The sequence below is a fragment of the Dioscorea cayenensis genome, chromosome 6, assembly GCF_009730915.1.
Source record: "Dioscorea cayenensis subsp. rotundata cultivar TDr96_F1 chromosome 6, TDr96_F1_v2_PseudoChromosome.rev07_lg8_w22 25.fasta, whole genome shotgun sequence".
Lineage (NCBI taxonomy): Eukaryota > Viridiplantae > Streptophyta > Magnoliopsida > Dioscoreales > Dioscoreaceae > Dioscorea > Dioscorea cayenensis.
In genome coordinates this window covers 1,026,506-1,047,467 of record NC_052476.1, presented here as the reverse complement: position 1 = coordinate 1,047,467, position 20,962 = coordinate 1,026,506, and the positions used below count along the sequence as shown (strand labels likewise).

At 38.3% G+C, this 20,962-nt stretch overlaps 4 protein-coding genes across 5 annotated transcripts; all 4 read right to left on the bottom strand.

Moving 5' to 3' along the window:
* Positions 1–58: 58 nt before the first annotated feature.
* On the bottom strand, positions 59–2,268 carry LOC120262970 (protein PHOTOSYSTEM I ASSEMBLY 2, chloroplastic). Of its 2 annotated transcripts, none has more exons than XM_039270889.1 (5): positions 2,132–2,268; positions 1,424–1,521; positions 1,067–1,247; positions 622–714; positions 59–494 (listed from the first exon to the last, which is right to left on the bottom strand). In XM_039270889.1, exons 1-5 carry the CDS (start codon positions 2,220–2,222, stop codon positions 364–366), a joined length of 594 nt encoding a protein of 197 aa, XP_039126823.1. In that variant the 5' UTR covers positions 2,223–2,268; the 3' UTR covers positions 59–363. The 2 variants fall into 2 exon arrangements, with proteins under 2 accessions (XP_039126823.1, XP_039126824.1); XM_039270890.1 differs by having other exon boundaries at positions 1,430–1,521.
* Positions 2,269–2,800: 532 nt separating this feature from the next.
* LOC120262886 (replication factor C subunit 3-like) lies at positions 2,801–5,767 on the bottom strand. The gene is given in 11 exon segments (XM_039270795.1): positions 2,801–3,084; positions 3,399–3,467; positions 3,556–3,619; positions 3,709–3,838; positions 4,278–4,359; positions 4,692–4,851; positions 4,933–5,012; positions 5,094–5,248; positions 5,250–5,311; positions 5,503–5,560; positions 5,562–5,767. Coding segments are annotated over 11 exon segments (1,083 nt in total). The 5' UTR covers positions 5,685–5,767; the 3' UTR covers positions 2,801–2,984.
* A 1,025-nt stretch (positions 5,768–6,792) lies between these two features.
* On the bottom strand, positions 6,793–8,519 carry LOC120262959 (AAA-ATPase At4g30250-like). The gene is given in 2 exon segments (XM_039270878.1): positions 6,793–7,672; positions 7,675–8,519. Coding segments are annotated over 2 exon segments (1,581 nt in total). The 5' UTR covers positions 8,404–8,519; the 3' UTR covers positions 6,793–6,820.
* A 7,109-nt stretch (positions 8,520–15,628) lies between these two features.
* Positions 15,629–16,951, bottom strand: LOC120263623. Its single transcript, XM_039271589.1, has one exon. The coding sequence runs from the start codon at positions 16,949–16,951 to the stop codon at positions 15,629–15,631; it is 1,323 nt and encodes a 440-aa protein (XP_039127523.1).
* Positions 16,952–20,962: the final 4,011 nt, after the last annotated feature.

Here is a 20,962-nt window from a genome sequence, read left to right as displayed (position 1 = left end):
ATTGTCTGCTACGCCTTTTCAAGTCACTGTAGATGCATGCATTGACAGGTATAAACTATAAAGTTAAAACACTTAATTTGAAGTTTTATTAAATCAAAAATTAATATTCAACAACATGTTCCATGAGGCAGCCACATACAAGTCCACCAAGGATGACACATACATTGGTTCAAAGAAGACTCAAAACTCAAACTCAAACTCACCCACAAATTGTGTCTGCATTGTAAAACTTACAAATTCATATCTGGTTGTGATCCTTGTGAGACTTCAAACCTTTGGAAGCATAGTGATCATGCTTGAACATGAGAACTCACAATATAGAATTCTTTTGGATTTTCATGTATGAACTGATCACCAGATAAGCTAGGAATTAGGGAGAAGCCTGCCATTGTACATCTTGTCTAGTAATTTCCGAGCCTCGGGTCTCCGCAGAAGTCCTTTGTTATTCGGCAAACCAGTTCCGAGACATACTGGGCATACCAGTTTCCCGCGACCTATAACATGACATAATCAAGAAACATGACTGTCATAACTGATTCGATCAACACTTCGTGTCTAAGATTCTCCAAGAGGAAAAGACACATAATTTACTTAAAGACGATGAAGAATGTAATAGCATACCATAGCAATTCGGACACTCGGTGAACTCATATACATCTTTTGCTCGCTTTCTATTGAGAGCTTTCCATTTTCCTGTGCCGCCACACATGTCGCCTAAAATAGAGGAAGTTAGAACCAGGTGACAAGGCTATTGCCTTGAATTCCTATAACTTCAAAGTGAATTAATTACATACTTATATTCCGTGTATTAACATACAGAATCTATTAAATGTTCATGTACCCTTACGCAATTTTTAAAAATGGACAACTATATAATGAATCTATATTGTAATCAAACTCAGATCGGCTAATAATGAGCATCTTCTTATTAAAACATAATTGCACAAGAGTGGACCTTGTGAACCGTATGCATATCAAGTTCATAGAATATAAAGCAACTTGATGAAGAATTCCATTACAGTAAAGTAAACAATTAAAAGAAAGAACTATGAAATGTGTTTCTTACATACTACAGCACCACTGCCCCCGCAATTCCGACATACTGCTTTTTCTTTCTCAAATGAACCACCCGAACTTTGCACAGCATTTCCACTAGGCGTGCTAGAATAACCTGAGATGTGTATCAATGCAAGACTTGCTGATATACACTGAAGGCATTTACGCCGTGAAGGCAATGATTGAGAATCCTACATGAGAAAAAGATAACTGCCATCTTATTCACATTTAGATCAAAAGAAGAAAAAAAAATGGAAAACAAGTCTATAATTCATCAACTCGGCCTTTCTCATTTAGAACTATCCTTTTCAACTAACCAAGTAATTCAAGACGGAAAAATTGTGCATCAAAGTATCTGAAATGCAACCTTCACCTTTGATGAGTTTGATAAAGACTCTGTGTTACCCTGCTTGTCGACGTCGTCTTCCAAGTTGGAGTGAATGTGAGACCTAGCTAACAGTGAGTCTGACATTATAAAACATGCATCAATTCAACATAGATTAACCACAAATTTTTTTAATCAAAGATTGTCAATACAACATAAAGGATGAAATATGTAATTCAAACTCTCTGATATAAATGAAAGAAAGTTAAATTTTAAACATCAAACAAGACATCTTGAACCTTCATTGCTGGTTATGGATCACAGTAGCAAATTTTCAGGAGAAAAAAAAAATTTCTTTTCTTTAAATTTTCACTTACATTACCAAATGAGTTTCAAATGGTTAATTGCATAAATTCATTCAGGAATTCGAAAAATTATATATAAAACTCAATCAATAAAAATCCATCAAGTCATAAAATTTTAATTGAAATTTCAATTCATAGAACAAAAGGCATGTCTTTGTACCACTTGAACAATGGGATTCCACTTGTAATGAAGTCTGTCATCAATTAGAGGAAACTATCCATGATACACCCATTCCAATCACTCTTTAAGCATAAAACTAGAAACATTTTCACCATCAAGATGATAATGGAGTCAATTCAAGAATCTAGTGAAAACCAAAGTAAAAAAATCCAAAAAGATAAACATGCAATATAAAACCAAGGTTCCAATTAGAGAAACACCAACCTCCATAGCTCTGTTTTCTTCTTGTTCTTGGAGAACAGTTGGAGATGAAGGGAACCAAAGGTGAGAGGAAGAGGTGCCCACTGCCGCTCATTTCCAATCTCTCTCACAAAGCATGAGGGAAGGGGAAGGTGGAGACAAGACCAAAATATCCATGAAGATGTGCCTCGAGATTAGCAAATGACATCAAGATGGGCAACTTAGTAAGAGTGCAAGGAGGAATGAGGTGTGATTACAGAATTCATATAGTTAAAAATAAATAAAATAAATAAGTAGTATCAATTGATAATTGAATAGATTGGAATTTCTTAATTCTTTATTAACAAAACGTTAATAAAAATAAATAAATCTTATATTTTAAATAAAATTATATTAACCTTTGGCTATACTTCTGCAAATACAAACAACACAACTACAATACATCTCTAAATACCATACTTTTCTCTAGTAACGTTTTTAAATCACTGTTTTTTAGCGGTATTTTAATCACAACTGTCAGATCATTATCCAACAGCTATTATCCAACAGCTGTTTGTTTATATTAATATCATAATTATTATATAATATTATAAAGTACATTTTATTACTGTTGTTTATAATGATCATAACTATCGGATGAAATCATAAACGTCCCTAAATTACTAGTTCTCATATCATTTAATTGCTGTGATAAAGCATGAAACAACATACGCTCATATTTAATCCACTAAAAAACTCTAGAGACAAGCTTGGCTACAAGAGTGTCTCAATTCTAGCTTTCTGAGCAGCTCAAATAGATAAAAATTTACATCAAGTTTCTCAAAAAAAGCTTGCTATTAGATATTACGCCGGTGAAGTCAGGCCGTTAGATTGCGAGTTACTTGGCCGCAGCAACGATGGCACATCTGGCATTTGTGAAAGTAGAAACAAGTGACCCGAGCTGCAGCTTATCGTTGCATCCAAAACTCAGTCTATACCTGTGACAAAATATAATAGCTACTAAAACTGAAAAATTTTGACACTGGATTCTCAAAATATATAATTTGCACATAAGAGCCTTCTTTTCTTCGAGTTTTATAGAAAGTGTTTCAAACACCAGGAGTATGTATTCAAGCTGACAGTACATTTTTACATGAATATGGAAATAGTTTTACCCCGAATGCGAGAAAAGAATTAAGACAAACCTCGTTGTATTTATATAAAGATGGCAATATAATGAAACAGATGAAGATTAGAAGACATTGGAAAAAAAAAATTGTAAGTGAAAAAGAATATACACAAGGATACATACTCAATATCAGCCAAATCATTGATTAGTTTAACTCGGACATCTGATGGCATTTTGATCTTAAACACAAACCTGTCAAATGGATTTGTGTGACACAAAGTACATATGAGATTAAGCAATGGAAACAGCATGCTAAAGTCCACAGGAAGAATCAACTTACATAGTAACCTCGCGGACAATATCAACCAACGCAAGTCCTTTCCTCATTTTCATATCAGATATTTCTACACAAAGTTAAGGACAAATCGTGAAAGAATTTGCTAAAATGCTTGTTTACCTGATTAGAGATTGAATATATGGTATGATAGGATACTTCTAAAACTAGTAGTAAATGATTCATTAAGAAGCCAGAAGGCTATCTGCTCAATATCCTTGGGCATAGGATTCCCAGTACACAGGTAGACAGCTTCTTCAGTTATATGTGGAGAAGCCATATGTGTTGACTGTGCAAATTCAAGAAAAGGTTCATGATTATCAAATCAGACAAAAGAACACAAGGACAAACTGCAAAATAGAAAATAAAAAAACGATAAAAACAGGCGTAAACTAGGGACATCTGTTTAGTGGGTTCATAAATGTTCATTACTCATTATACTTAACACTGGCCAAAACCTATTGCTCAACAATGACAAGGCCTTCAATCTGAAAATTTTCAAAATTGATCCAGAAAGGAAAACAACTAATAAAAATGTGATCACACCAATCATCTAATACACATCCTTTACATTATTATGATCTCATCATGTGCTACTCATTAAAATAACAAAAATAAAAATCGCGACAAATTAAATCAATCAGTTATGGCATGGTTATTTTTTGACATGAAAACAGGCAATTAGGTAAAGTAAAACTCTTGATATTTGAAGTGGGAGCAAAGATAACCTGCAATATATTCAAAGCCTTTCTCATGTCACCATTGCTTAAGCGCACTAATGCTGTCAGGCCACCCTCATCCACATCAAGCCTAACAAAGGAAATGGTACACAATGAATTATTTTATGAGAAAAATCTGAAATATGACACAAAACCAGTCTATGGAGCAGATGATTATCTTTGTATCTATTGTTTCAGTCCCATTAAAATTGGGTGAGTGCTTTTTTCATGAAGAGTGTAGCTAATGAACACATATGGCATTATCCTACAGATGCTATCTACTAGTAGAACACATTCAATTTATCATCTAAAAGAATCATTTTCGAATTGATAATACAACTCAAAAACCTGGCAATGACTAAGCCAAACTCTGAACACTATTATCAAACAAACAATCAACCAAACCGGAAAAAGAACTCATACCCTTCAGCCTTTATAACATACTGAATCCGTTCTCTGATATATGTAGCGTCAAGCGGTGCAAACCTAAACCTTGTGCATCTCGACTGCAACGCTGGAATAATTTTATTGACATGATTGCAGATGAGAGCAAATCTAGTGCTCTTGGTATGCTTCTCAATCACTGAACACAGGGCAACAACAAAATCAAAAACATAAATCTTCACAACAATAACTTCGAAACTAAAATTGCACAACATCAAACCTCTACGTAATGCAAATTGCGCATCCTTGGTCATAGCATCAGCTTCATCCAGCAGAACCAACTTCACAGGAGCCTGCCCACTGTATTGCAAAATACGAAAAGTTTAACACATCGCCAACAACCACATAATTTTTACTAAATTTTCAATCTTTTTTGTTCACCTGAAGGAGAGACTGCGCGCACTGGCGAAATCAACGATCTGCTGACGGACAACATCAATGCCCCTATCATCAGAGGCATTGAGTTCGAGGATCATGTTGCGGTACTGTGATCCATAGAGCTTCCGAGCCACAGCCAGTATTGTTGATGTCTTTCCCCGTCCCCGGTGGTCCATAGAGCAGCAAGTGCGGTAGCTTGTTCTCATTTGTCAGACGATCAACTACGATTAACCCATAAAAAAAATCAAATACAACAAAAATTCAGGAAAAGATGTCACTTTGAGGTAATTAGTATCTATGGCATCAAAATTCAACTATAAAATCACACCAACAAAAAACCCTAATTTCAACAATAATCAACAAAAAAAACAAAAAAACAAGGAAAAAAAGGGAAAGCGTTTGGAGATCGAACTGGTGTCAATGATGTCACGGTGGGCGGCAACGTCGGCTAGGGATTGAGGACGGTACTTTCTCGACCCAAGGAGCTGATTTGGAGCCAGTGGAGATGGCAGCGGTCTTGCCTTTATGCACGCCAGAGTCGGTGGGCTTCGGAAAACTAGGATCGATCTCCATGGGAGAGGCCAGGTCCGCCATTTCTCCTTCGATTTCTCAAGAACAATCACTGGCTCTAATGGCGCCAAGAAGCCCAAACCCCAGTTTTGGGGTTTTGCTTTCCTTGCGAGAGGGGGTGAGATAATGGACGGTAAGTGTACCGCTCTATAATTTTTTTTTGAAATTTTAAAATAGAAAATTTTCAAAAAAAGTAAAAAAGCTTTACGCTTATCTGACTTATTCTTTCTAATAGATTTTAAGTAAATTCTGGATTTTATTATTTCATATTACTATTTTCTTAATTTGTATTACAGGTTCATCTTTAATTTAGGTTCATCTCTTATTGTTAAAAAGTTCATAAAGTTAAATATCTTTTAATATGGTTTAATATGGTTTATTTATTTATTTTTTTATGCAATATCAATAAGATATGTTAAGTAGTGTGTATGGATCGGGTACTAATAGATGAAAGGTTCATTGGTTAAGTGAATTAATATATTTTTTAATATATGAGTAATGTTGTTGATCAATCATTTAAATATTAACTTCATAGGAATAAAAAAAAATTTAGTTTTTTTAATCTTAGCTCATTGGTGTTAGATCTTGTTATAGTGCAGAAACAACTTGGAAGGGAGATTTAAGATTTTAGAACTTGTTGTTTTTTACAGTGAAAACATTATCAATGTATCATTGTATTTTTTTAAAAATAGTAAGATATCTAAAGGGCAGCAATTACCCTATTCTAGAGGTTGCTAAATACCATAAATCTTTGAGTTTTTCTACACTTATTTTTATGGTCTTGTTGTCTTGTAACCTTCTTGGTTTTCATACTGAAAAATGACACCTTGGTATTTCTATTTTCTACTTGTTAGTGTGCATAGCCATATGAGTTCTTGAATCTTATCCATCCATGAAGACACACATATATATACACACACACTTGTTTATTTTTTTATTTTTTAATACGGTTTCCATGTCACACTTGTGTATCCATCAAAGAAATTAAGCATTTGAGAAATTAACAACTCAAACAAGTAACAAATGACTGCCATCAAATTTATTACTAAATACACTGGAAGCCAAACTCAAACCCCACCCACAACAAACTCAAGCTCTCACCCTAAACAACAACAACAACAACAACAACAACACACACATAACCAAATTGAGAAGAAGACTCACACTCCCCTCCTTCCAGATTCAGACTTAGTCAAACTCCTCAACCTCCCCAAAAACCTCACTCTTCCTTGCCACCCATCCTTCTCCTTCCTCCTCTTCCCTTCCGGCCCTCCTTCCCAACTCCCCTCAGTCCATCCTCCATCCTCTTCCTCCTCCTCCTCTTCCTCCACTTCTCCTCCACTCCCACATGATACTCCCTTCCTTTGCATTTCCCCTACCAACTCCCTAACCGCCTTCTCCGGCTCCTCCCTATTCCTCAACAACACTTCCCCAACCTCCGCCGCAGTCATTCCTTTCCCCATTCTCACCCCTTCTTCCACCATCTCCATCATCTCCTTCCTCACCTTCCCTTTCCCTACATACCTCTCCACCAACTCCTTCACCACTTCCACCCCACAAACTCCCAACCTCACATGCACGTCCATTCTTCCCGGCCTAAGCAATGCCGGATCAACTCTTCCTTTATAATTCGTCGTAAACACTATAATCCTCTCTTCCCCACAACAGGACCATAACCCATCAGTAAAGTTCAACAACCCAGACAAAGTCACTCTAGCTTCCCCATTCTCACACCCTTTCTCATCATCATCATCATCCTCTCCACTACTACTCGTTGCACCACCACCACTACGACGAACTCCTCTCATTCTTCTTGTTCTCTTCCTTGTTTTGATTGCTCTATCACCAGTTAGATCAAGTGAGCAATCAATGTCTTCAATGACTATAATAGACCGATTAGTAGTCTGAATAAGAAGTGCACGGAGATCAGAGTTGTCGGCAACTTTAGTGAGCTCAAGGTCGTAGACGTCGTAATGAAGGTGGTTGGCAATGGCAGCAACAAGACTAGACTTTACCAGACCCCTGGAGAACCGTGAAGAAGATAACCACGTTTCCATGCACGACCAGTGCTTCGATAAAAGTCACCACCATTAACAAAAGAATCAAGGTCGGAGATGAGGAACTTCTTGAGAGTTTGGTCAAGGGAAAGGGTGTCAAAAGTGGCAGGATGACGGAAAGGAACAGAAGCCCAAGCGGCGCCGGAGGAGGAGCCGGAGTTAGTGAAAAGACGGCGTTGGCGAGAGGAGTGGGAGAGCACTTCGGCGACGGAGGAGACATGGGAGATGTAAGGAAGGAGAAGAGAATGACGTTTAGGAAGACGGAGAGAGAAGGAGCGACGCTCGTCGAGAGAGTCGTGGAGAGTGTCGGCGTGGTGAGTCCAGACAAGACGGTGGCCGGAGAAGATGTCTTCAATGGAGTGGTTGGGTGAGAGAGATAGAGAAGGAGGTGAAGAAGGTGAGGAGGAACGAGGGAGAGAAAGGGTGAGACGAGGAAGAGGAGGAGGAGGGGAAGAGGAGAGGAGAGAGTGGTGGAGATAGAGATGGACGTGGCGGTAGAGATCGTTAGGTTCGACGGCGGAGGAACCTAAGAATTCAGGAATGTCGAAGTAGGAGTATGGAGTTAAGGAGTCTTGAAGGGATTGCCAGAGTGAGTGTAGAAGTGATAAGAGTTGGGATGGTAGGACATTGTGTAGGACTGTTAGAAGTCCTAAGAGTGACCACATTTGTGACAGTATCACCTCCATTCTTTAAGCTCAACAACAATAATGACAATAACAACAACAACAATAACAACAAGAAGAAGAAGTGGAGTGGGTGGAAGGAGGAGGAAGAGAAGGGAATAGAGATATAAAGGGCGGGAAAGGTGGTAAAGGGAATGATATGCTTTAGTGGTTTACTTTAGTTATTATAGTTTTGAAGGGGGGAGGGGGGCTTTATTTTGGGTGAGTTGAGTGAGAGGGGAGAAGAGAGGGAATCGTTTTGGTTATTTGTTAATTAACACGAGTGGGTGTGCATGGAGGGGGATGGACATGTGAAAGTAGGGGGAGTGGGGGAGGGCTGTTTGTGTGCTTTTGCTTTTTGTCATGCTTTGCTTTATAAATCCCTTCTATGTATCCTTGCTAATCCTTTTTGTCACTTTAATTGGTGCACAATATTTGATAGATCTCATAACTATCAAATGTTTATATATATATATATATATATATATATATTATATTATTATTAGACCGTTATAGCATTAAACTATAATCTTAATTAGATATGTTTCGTTGATCATTTTACTAGATTTAAACAATATATAGATATATTAATAAATATGGGTAAATCATGTTTTAGAGACGTGTGTGATATATATATATATATATGATGAGCGCAAATATAAAGCTCTATAATACTTGTCTTTCAATATAAATAAACTGAGATTCAAATCAGCCTCCTCAATGGGACACGAAATACTTTTATGTGTGGGACTTAAACGTGATTAGATGAAATGATTATTGGTTAAATATAATAATATGTTTAATTTTACTTATATAAATGTTTAAGAATTTTTATAAATAAAGTAGCAAAAGACCAAATTTTAAAGGCTAGTAGTAGATGAAATCATTTATGATATGCTATACCATGCTATTATTACAAGGGATCTATTCTTCCTTTCTTTCTTTCTTTCTTTCTTTCTTTGTAAAACCTTTTAATTCACTTTGCTATTTTATTTTGGTTGAAAACAAGAAATGCAAGTTTAGACCTAGTGAAAAAAAGAAAAAAAGCTAAAAAAAAGTGGCCTTGGTTTTGCATTGGGGGTCAGCTCATGAGAGTGAGTAAAAAAGACAGGTTTAATTAAGGGAATCATTCAGAAACAAAAGCACATAAAGAGGGAGAAAAAAAGAAGAAAGGTAAGAAAAACACATCACTGTTTGGAATGTCAATATCTTGCTTATAATCACCTTGTTTCCATAATAATCATAATAAATTGATAATTTGATTCCTTGTTCCTGTATTTGATGTTGATCTTTTATTACCTTTAGTACCCCACAATGTTTCATAGATTGAACATTTTGAAGATTTGATCTTACTTTTTCTCATCATTTTGGACCACCAAAATGCCCTACAATTGACAACTTGTTTTCATGTCAAATCTCATTGACCAACTCCTATTTACATTTTCATTTCCAATTTTCAATTTTTTTAACAAATATTTAAAATTTGCAAGTATATCACTTTTTATGATTTCTCCACTAGGATTCTATTGTATAATATATGTATGGAAACAAGTTCCAATACAAATGGGAACTTTTGTAATTAACTATGCTTTGAAAAACACAGTGCAAAGAGGTGGTGTTTTCTTGGAAGTGTAAAAAAAACAAACAACATGAATAGTGAAGAGCAGTCAGCCTTTAGAAGGCTGGCAATTAGTGTACAATCATTTGCTTTATAAGAACATACTGAAAACACTGTTCACAGTTTCCAACCCAAATCCATCAGAAGCTTTCATTGCCTCATGTTAGTTCACTATGATATATATATATATATATATAACTTTCAAAATGTAACAATTGTTTTTGTTATTATAGTTTTTTTAAAGATCATATATATATATATATATATATATGTGAGTAAATCTTAACATGAAATGGAGTACACTGAAAAGAAAAAAAAAAAAGGAAATAGAGAGAAGATGAGTTCAGTTTGGAGCATATAACTGAAATGAATTTTATGAAAGCAAAGCTCTCACTTTTAATGGCTTTTGGTTTGTTCTCTCTCCCTTTGGTTTTCTTGTTGATGGCATCTTACTCACATGCTTCAGAGCTCTCATTTGAACTCTTTGCTTACTTTTACATTTGATTCTTTTCAACTTTTATTTTCAAATATAAATTATGTGTAATTTTTCCTTTATAACTTTTCACTAGACCTCTCAAAGTTGGTAAGTGGAAACTAGTGATTTCCAAAGCCAAAAATCTTCAAATCTAAGCCTCATTGAGTACTTGTAATGATACTTAAATATCAACTATTTTTTTCTTTAATATTTGAAATAAATTTGAAGTACTTTGCTGATGGAATATCAGTTATTCATGTGTTTTAGATAAGATGGGGCCAAATGAGGGGGAATTGAAGCATCAGAGCAACTTCTGGGGTTGTACTATGTATAGCTTTGGTGTTATACTTTTGAGAATGAGGATGATGAGAGAAGGAAAGAAGGAAATGGTATACTAAGTAAATGCACATGCTTAGGAATCTCTTTTTTAAGCTTAAATTCACTTTGAGAGGAGCATGCATTCTATTACTTCCCTTTTCTTTCTTTTGTATCTCTTTCTCTTTTTTATTTTTTATTTTCCTCACTAACTTTTAGGGTTATCCGTTTCTTTGTCTCGAGGTTCTTGATTTTAATAAAGAGATGATAGTGATGCAATAGAAAGTGTAGGAAAGAGAATGATTTTGGAAGTTTATTCTCTTGTAAATTGTTGCATGATGAACAGTAGTTATCTCACTGATTTAGACTTTTGTAACGAACAACTATATAAATATATATGACAAAACATCATTTATGGACTTCCAATTATCAGTTGTTGAATCGTGATCCAACGACCGACATTGATGAATAGTATTAATGTGTAATGTATTGTTTGAAACAGTGATTGTTGTACTTATTACTGTAGTAACTATTGTTCATCACTATTGGCCGTAGGATTGAGATTCAACTGCGATAATGGATGTCCATAAATTTTTTATCTATGGACGTCCATAGATAAATAGTCCTATATATATATATATATATATATCTCTTTGTCTCTTAATAAAAGAAATAAATTACATATATTAAAAATTAAAATAATAAATATAAGAGGGGTAAGATAACCTTAGGTAGTGACATCAAGAATAAAATATTACAATTGCAATAAAAAGGATAATGATTATTGAAAAAAAACCAATAATAAACCTAATTCATAGTTAAAGTGTGACTTGTCCATTTGTAAAAAAATAATAATAAAAAAATAATAAAAATATAAAATGTAAAGAAACTCAAAATAGTGAGGATAACATTTAAGAAGTAATTACTTACAAAAATCAACCAATCATAGCAATATTATAAGAAAAAAATAAATAAATAAGCTCTTTGAGTACAAATTTATTACCCTCGATAATTAGTGGAGTTTACGATAATAAAATTTGTGTTATTGTCAAAGACAATAAAGAACCAAATAAGCAATTTCAAAAATAAATGATTAATATGCGAAGAGCTTTTAAGTTAAAAAATTTATTATTAGACGCAAACTAAATATTCTAAAAAATAACCACGGCATGAACTATTTTATTTTATTTCATCTTTTCTAATTTGTTCAATGTCGATTATTGTCACTATCAATTATTATTAAATGTGAATTTCTAGTTTACTAATGAATTGTGATTTATGTGTCTTGAATAGGAACACCCATTAAGTACAAGTTATCTCTAGAAATATTTGTTAATGGGCTCTGTCATTTGAATATGTGGGTTGAGGCCCAAAGTTGCAAACTCGGATCCATTTCTAAACTTAAACTATAGACGCAGCCCATAAAGTGGAAGATAGAACATATTCACAAAACTCCAAATAGGGTTAGGGATTGTTTAGTTACCTGATTCGGAGCTCAATTATTTAAAAATAAAAAATTCAACATAATAAAGATCAAATTTCTTTTCAAAAAAAAATCAAAAATAAAAAAAATCAATTTCAATTAACATAATCAATTTTATAAAAAAAAAAATCAATGACAATAAATGAAAATTAATTTTACATTCAACCTTATATTTACTCCTAATTGATTTTGGAATATATATGTTGGATTTTAGAAGACAAACATTATAAAATCTTAGAAAAATAATATATATATATATATACAAGTCACCTTAAACATAGATTTTTTTTATTATTAAATTTCAACCATATTTTGGGAGAGAGTCGAATCCTCAACCTCTTACATGAAAATTAAATATCTTGCCACTACACTAGAGTACAATCACGATGATAATAAAAATAAAATAAAGAATGCACAAGTTCAAAAAAATGATTGATATATATATATAATAGATAAGACACAAACTTTTAAATGAAGCAAATCCAACTCTCAATCATTTACCTAGATGAAAAATAAATTACCCCTCTTTTATTGTGGAGTCATAAGGTGAAAAAATGAATTTGATTGAGTGGTTTATTAATTAATTTAATAAGGCACATTGGCATTGAACTTTTTTTTTTTTTAATGGAGAAATAAATATGAAGATAAAAGAGTAACATTCCATAAAGTAACCTCATCTCTTGTCAACATCTTGTCCAATGAACAAAATAGCCCTTTCACTTTTTATAAAAAAAGATGCCTGCTCATCTCTTGTTTTCTTCAATAATTTTATCTCAGTAACATCATCCTCTTTTCATTTCATAGACCTCAACTCTACATTCCACTTGCATAAAAAACAAGAGACCTTATTATTATTTTTTTTTCATATTTTTTTAATCTAATGATTCTTGACACATTCTCCTCATCTTAAAAGAAGCTCCATTTTTGATAATTTTGAAAAGGTGGATAAACCACTCGATTAACGGAACAAAGCGATACTGAAAAGTCAACCACTAGATGTGGTGAGATACAACAAAAGTAAAAAAACAGCAGAGAACCCGATGCTAAAGACCGGTGCCCCGGATAAGCGAGAAATCGTGACTAGCGAGTCAGGAGCGTGAGCCTCCTCACGAGTCCTAGTCTCCCCAAAAACCGTCCTGCAGCGGGCCAAGAAACTCAGGACTCCTCACTGCGAGTATGGATAGCATCCTCCATCTTCTCTCTATTACCATCTGCGAGTGAAGAGCACCAAGATACAAGCATGCGGTCAATTTTTAAAATGAGACAATGTGCAGTCAAAACATTGGCATTGAAAATAAGATCGTTCCTAGCAAGCCAAATATTCCAAATTATTGCTTTCCCAACAAGGTCTCCGAAAGCCTTCTTCTCGTTAGGCAGACTAAATCTCCACTGGCCCCAAAGATCCTCAAGCGAACTCGGAACTGAAGGAAACTGCAGTATCCTGACAAAGTAATCCCACACCAATTTGGCATAGGAGCAGTGCAAGAAGAGGTGGTCACTTGACTCAGTTTCCGCATTACACAAAACACATGTCGCCGTAGGTAACCTGTTGCATCTTCTTTTGGCCAAATTTTCCAGGGTCAGAATTTTATTTTGCCAAACCAGCCAATTAAAGAGGTTGATTTTCTTAGGGCATCCACCACGCCAAAAAAAGCGCGACACCGGGCACCTGAGCCCACCATCGACTAACCGAATATAAAATGACTTCACCGAGAAACTGCTATTCCCGGTGAGTCTCCATTTCTTTTTGTCCCACATCAGATTATCAGGCCTCCTCACTTGGGCATTAACCTGACGAACGAATTCATTATCGGCAAAAGGGGATTCCTCTAATAAGTGAATAAGCTCGTGAATCGTGTCGTTGGGCGCCGAGCTAGCCAGGGAACTCAGTCAGCCACATATCCATAGGTGCAGTCCCATTAAGCCAGCCATCCTTCCAAAAGAGTGTTTCCCTGCCGTTGCTGATTTCGTGCGAAACACAACTTCTGAGAGCCGGCAAGCAGGATAAAACCCCCTTCCAGAAGTAGGAGATTCGACCTGTTTGAGCAGGCCAACCATTGGAACGTGCCAGACCGTAGTTAAATTGGATAACCTTCGCACCACCCCAAGTGGGGTCCATCATATATTTCCACCACCATTTCCCAAGCAAAGCCTGGTTGAAATTGGCTAAATCTAAGATGCCCCAACCACCCTGGTCCCTGGGTCGACAAAGCTTTTTCCAGCAGACCAGTCGACAACCCGGGCGCTCAATATCCGGCCCCGACCACAAAAAATCCCTTCTAATGCGGTCGATGTCCTTAATAACCCAGCAAGGTAAACGAAATAAAGACATCCAGAATGTGGGAATAGCCGATAGCACAGAGTTCACCAGAGTAAGCCGACCCCCTAAAGAAATATGTTTCATTTTCCAAGCCGCGAGTCTTCGTCTTACCTTGATAATCACCCCTTCCCAATCTTGACGCCTCGGTCTTCTCCCAGATATTGGGATACCCAGATAAGTAATAGGCAAGAGGCCCACCTTACACTGCATGGTCGCCGCCGCCACTTGATCAGGAAGCTCACCCGTTTTGCTTGAATAAAGGCATGTTTTTGCGAAGTTAGTTTCCAGGCCCGACATACCTTCAAATAGATAGAGGATCAGCTTAATAATCCTGAGGTCCTCCAATCCCCCAGAAGATAAGACCAACAGATCATCAGCATAGTACAGGTTGCACTTACTCCTCAACTCCCCCAAAGGAACCCCAATTAAGATTTTGGCATTGAGGGCATGATCAAACATCGAGCTTAAAACATCAGTTACCAAGACAAAAAGTAATGGAGACAGGGGATCACCCTGTCTCAGCCCTCGTTGATACTTGATGTAACCATTCGGAGCTCCATTAACCAAGATAGATGCTTTAGAGGAAACAAGAATATTTTTGATCCAGCCCACCCACCTATCCCCAAATCCTCTAGCGCGCATTAGGTCAAACAGGAAATCCCAGTCAACTAAGTCAAATGCCTTGGCAAAATCCACTTTAAGAATAAATCCCGGGAGCTTACGCTTGTGTAAGCTGAAGATAAGTTCCTCCGCCGTGGCAATATTATCTAAAATGCACCTCCCTTTCAAGAACGCCGACTGATTCGCGTCAACCAAAGAATGCATCACCCTACTGAGCCTAGACGCCAAAATCTTAGATAAAATTTTTTGAGTGGAATTGATTAGGCTGATAGGGCGGAAATCCCCTGTCGATTCTGGTGTCTCCACTTTGGGGATTAAGGTTATATTAGCCCAATTGATACGCTCAAGATTCGCTCTCCCCCAGAAAAAATCATCGCACAGAAGTATCAAGTCCCCTTTGATTATCTCCCAAAACTGTCAAAAGAACTGTAGGGGGAAACCATCAGGTCCTGGCGCCTTATCTTTACCCAGATCCAATACGGCCGCTTTGACTTCCTCTATTGTGAAAGGCCTTTCGAGTTGTGATAGATCCATAGCGTTCCTGTTTAACAGTAATTTCCTAAAGTCAATCAAGGAACGGGTAGATCTCTTAAGACCAAATTGTTGGTGAAATCGCTCACAAAACGCTTTTCCAATTTCTTTAGGGTCCGTTATAGTGACGCCATTGTGAGCAATACAAGGAATACAATTTCTATTTTTACGACCATTGGCCACCGCATGAAAATAACTGGTATTGTCGTCACCCTCTTTCAACCATTGTAACCTGGAACGTTGCCTCCAATATATTTCCTCTTGTTTACAGATTTGATCCAACTCCGATCTGGTAGCTACCTCGTGATTTGACTCCTCGGCCGATAGAACCCCATTCTCCTTAGCCACATCTAGCAAATCCAGTTCGTGTAACAACGCAAGTTTCTTGAGTTTGATGGATCCAAAAGAGAATTTTGCCCATGTACGCAGCTGGCCTCTGAGGTACATTAATTTTTTTGCCATCACGAAAGCCCCACACCCCTGTAGCGAGCAATCCTCCCACCACTTTTTTACAAGGTCCCCGAAGCCCTCAGCCGTTGCCCAAGCTATTTCGTACCTAAAAGGACGCGGCATAGAACAGTGGTATCTCACCTCAAGCCGTATTGGAACATGATCAGAGCCCAACCTCGGCAGACTATTCTGGATCATTTTGGGGAATCTGCTGGCACAATCCTCATTGACTATGAATCTGTCCAGCTTCACCCAGATCGCCTCCGATTGACCATTGGTCCAAGAAAACCTGCGACCAACCGCCGGGGGCTCCTGAAGCTTTAAATCGTGGAGGAACAAATTGGCCATTCTAATGTCTTCAAGATTGGGGATGCCACCATTTTTGTCCTCCACCTTGAACGTTGCGTTAAAGTCACCACAAATGATCCACGGCTTGTCTTGGGGTCCCACATTTGCTCTCAATTCCTCCCAAAACTCACGCTTAAGCGCGCGAGCGTTGGGACCATAGACGGTTGTGCATCGCCAAGTCACGTTCACCAATTTGGAATAAAATTCCACCGTGAGACAGAAGGTGCCCCTTGTTAAAATCGAGCATGTAAAACTTGCACTATTCCACCCGACGATAATCCCCCCCGCCGAACCTCTTGCCGGAACAAAACAGAATTTATCAAGACGATGCCCGCCAATTTCCCTCCATGTTGCTGCAGAGATCTCTTCGAGCTTTGACTCTTGTAGACAACAGACATCCGCAAAGTGCATATTGAGAAAATCCTTCACCAGAAACCGCTTAGATTGTTTACCCAACCCCCTAATATTCCAAGTTATAATATTCATAAACACCACTAATTCTCCCGCTCCTCAGTAGGAGGAGCCGACTTCCCCGAGGGAGCCATTCTAGTAAGTTCTAAATGACGGATATGGTCTAGGCATGCATTCTCATCAGAGGTAAAAGTAATACCGCATGCATCACAATATTTAGCAAGTTGAGCATTGTTCCAATCAGAAATTAAAAAGGGTTTGGAAGAAGTACCTTCGACGGTATCTCCTTTCGGTCCCTTCTTCTTTGATGATCTCGGGGGTTCAGCAATGAAACCGGCCTCCTCATTGAAACGTGATGAAGGCTTTTTCTTCCTCTCACTTTTCCTGGTGTTGCGCCTTAGCTCCTCATCGACTGACACCGATCCCCCAGGCAAATCAGGCAATAATTCTTTGAGATTTCTCTCAAACTCTGAGAACGAGTCATCCGACTCCTCATTGCTGTCAGATGTAGAAATCGCACCCTCACGATCCAAAGATGGTCCTCCTTCCGTAGTGTCTGGTTTTCCGGTTCTGGGCCTCAGGGCCCATCCTCCTGCAATGTATTCCCAAATAAAGCCAACCGGTGGTGTCAACTGGGGCAATGAAGCTTCGTCTTTAAAATTAATCGTTCCTAAGTCCATATTTGCAACCCCTTTTAACTTAGGCCCAGGGATCGGTCCTGAGCTAATTTGAGGCGGCTCATCCACCCCCGGCCCAGAAATAGACTTGTCCTCATCCGTATCCACGGTCCTAGCGACCACCACTTCTTTTGCTTTAATTATTTGGGAATCATCTGAAGGCCCACAGCCCAGCAAACGTCCTTCATCGTTCCTAGAGAACAGATCCTCTGTAAATGATCCATCAGTCACCTTGGGCCCAATAACTTTGTTCTCAGCCTGTTGAGTTGATGATTCTTGGCCCATCTCATGACCAATTTCACCCAGAACAAATGGATCACAATTCGCTTCGAAGCATGTGTCTCCACAGCCCGTGGACCAGCCATAACCCCCCAATGTGATTGGGTCCAACTCTGGTAATGAGTCAGCATAAATACCCACGACTTTCTCTGCATCCCCACTGGTCCGTGTAACCCCCCGTTCATCTCTCCTTTTAAGCAACACGTGCTTCACCACTCGAGAAACCTCGGACGAGTGCAGGTTGCCATCTGGCGCCGAACTGGGTTTAACCTTCCAGCATTCGACACGTCGGTCCCTTGGTTCCTGGCCCCCCCGCACGTCAGGTCCCGTCGGTCGCTTTCGCTCGGAGGTCTGAGCCTTGACAAAGCCAGCGGATCTTTCCCTCGTAAGCGCTGGACCAACGGTCCGTGCCCCCGGCATCCTAGGACGGATCGTCGTCGGCACAACACGGTGGGAGCCAAGCTCGACCACCCCCCCAACGACCTACCGCCGACGTGGGAGCTGGGCTCGACCACGGTCTCGGGCACAGTAGAGTCACCATCTCTCACAGCCTCCAACGAGCGAACATCGGCAAGAATATCTGGACGGGAGCTGTGCTCACCCTGTCCACTATCCTTGGTCCACTCCGGCGACACCGGCTTGAAGCCTCTAGTTGATCCAACCGACTTCTTCCCTTTCTCTGAAGCTGAGATTTCATGCGTGCTCCTGCGTTCATGCTGCTGAACCGCCATTTCATGAGTATCCATTAACACATACCTGCCTAGTTCTCGCCGGAAGGACGGTAAAACCCCTCGATCACCCGTTATCAGCACGTTATATCTCCGCATTCCCATGCTGAGATCTAATTCAAACGGCAGCGAAACCCCCGCTCTACGGCGTACGAGCACCGATAAGAACTATTTGTGAGGCGTAGTCGCCTGGGACAAAGCCACCAGTTCACCAACCGGCTGCACCACTTCAGCGATGGTACCCCAGCTCCATCCGTGCAAAGGGAAATTCCACAGATAAATCCACTGTCCCGACCCGGCCGCGCGACCCACAGCTCCAATCTCCGCCGACCAAGGAGAAAGCCTCAGCATGCATGGTCCCTCCTTGGTGGTCGCCTGAAAACTGCCAAGCCTGCAGATCTCTTTAACCTCATCCCGGGTAGCCATCGGAATAAGAAATGCACAATCATTCAAGGGAGTGATCGGTCCGGCGAGGTTCCTATTGATGATACTCGGAGCCACTTCCAAGATACTCGCCTCGTTGACGTTGCCCTCCACCAAAGAGAGAACAGCAACTTTGGCGAGGTCTTCACGCATTTTCTCTATATCTGGGGTTAGAGAAATAGACAGCGACGCCCGCGAAACATGCCCCGCCGCCGATGTCACCGGATGCAACACAGTCGTTTGCACCGATTGAGATTCCATCCTCAGCCCACCTTCTACCTCGGTGGGAATCGTCTTCTTCGACCGCACGTGAAGTCGCTTACGGTTTGGACTGCGCACCACCGGGCATCTCGCCGCCATGTGCCCGACGCAGGCACATCTCAGACAGACAATTTGATGCCGGCATTCCGCGGTTTTGTGAGAGGCGCGGAAACAACGGCCACACGTTGCCTCCGTAGGAGATCTAGGACGTTTGGAACCCGCCATTCTGATATCCCCCTGCATCTTCATCTTGACCACAGGCCTGACCTTCTTGGACGCGTGAGAATCGCCCGAAGACTCCGAGCTCACCACCTGTGCGAAGGATCGCCTGCTATCGTCGATGCCCTTGTAAATGCCTGCAACCTCCTTACCGTCTTGAGTCTTGCCGTCGTCGCCTCCCGCGCCCCCCCAGAGGTCGCTCAGGAGACCCATGGTTTTTAAAACTGTATATGAAAACTCTATACTTGATAAATTTCTTTTCATTGACATTTCCATATTATTATTATTATAAAATTAATAGAGTGTTAATAATAAGGGAAAATGTTAATAAATGGTTCAACTAAGTTTTTTATCATAAAATTTTGGAGAAAATAGAATAAATAATTTTTTTTTAAATCATAGTCAACTAAAATATCCAAACAATAAGCACTCAAACTTAAGTTTTTGAGAAAAAAAATAAGTAAATCACACAAAATATATTAAAAATATGGCAATTTACAAATACAAAGATCATGAGTTGTAAAACTGAAGAGGGGTGAAGTTACGAAGTACATAAATAATCAAAGTAGCAAAATTATAATAATTATTTGGATTGGAAAAATAAGTGAGGATATACAAAACAGAGTTTTCAGAAAATGATTACCTATATCATAACTTTTATATTAATCGGAATATTAAAAGTCTTAAGATATCTTTCTCATTTGCAAAGGAAATATCCTATTAAACAAAAAATTAATCACATAAACACACTCAAAATCAAGAAAAAAAAAATCTTGAGTGGTGGGTTTTTAAATGAGCATGATCTAAATCCAATACACCAAAGAACATAAACACACATCATAAAAACATACATAAATAAAAGGGAAAGTGAAATCTAAGATCTTATATTTACCATTATTATAAGAAGTTGAACTTTTGAAACAATTAAAACATATCAAACATAGCTTGTCTCATTACACTTATTAAAGTATTGATTAATTTACAAAGCCCCATTTGATTTATGCCACAAAAGAAACACTAGATCAGATGCAAGTCCTACACTAGACTAGACACCCCTAAAGCTTGTCTTTTTTTAAAAGCAAAGAGCAGGCTAATTTAAGAGATACACCCTTATTTCTTGGCATGTGTAGGCATGCATTCCCCATAACTTTTTGTTTTGTGAAAGCATAACATAATAAGATTGCAAATTCTTTTTGTGCTAATAAATAAATACCAAACGTACATATATATTAGCTAGTTGGATTCCATCTATTGTTATAATAATAATAATAGCGAAAGTTTATATATCTAAATTTAAAATTATTATATTAACTAATTATTATTAGGCACTAGCTAGGGACAGAAAATTGCTTGTACATCCTCACAAAAATTGTACCCGTTTATATATTTGCTTGTATTTTTTATAATAAAAAAAACTAACTTAC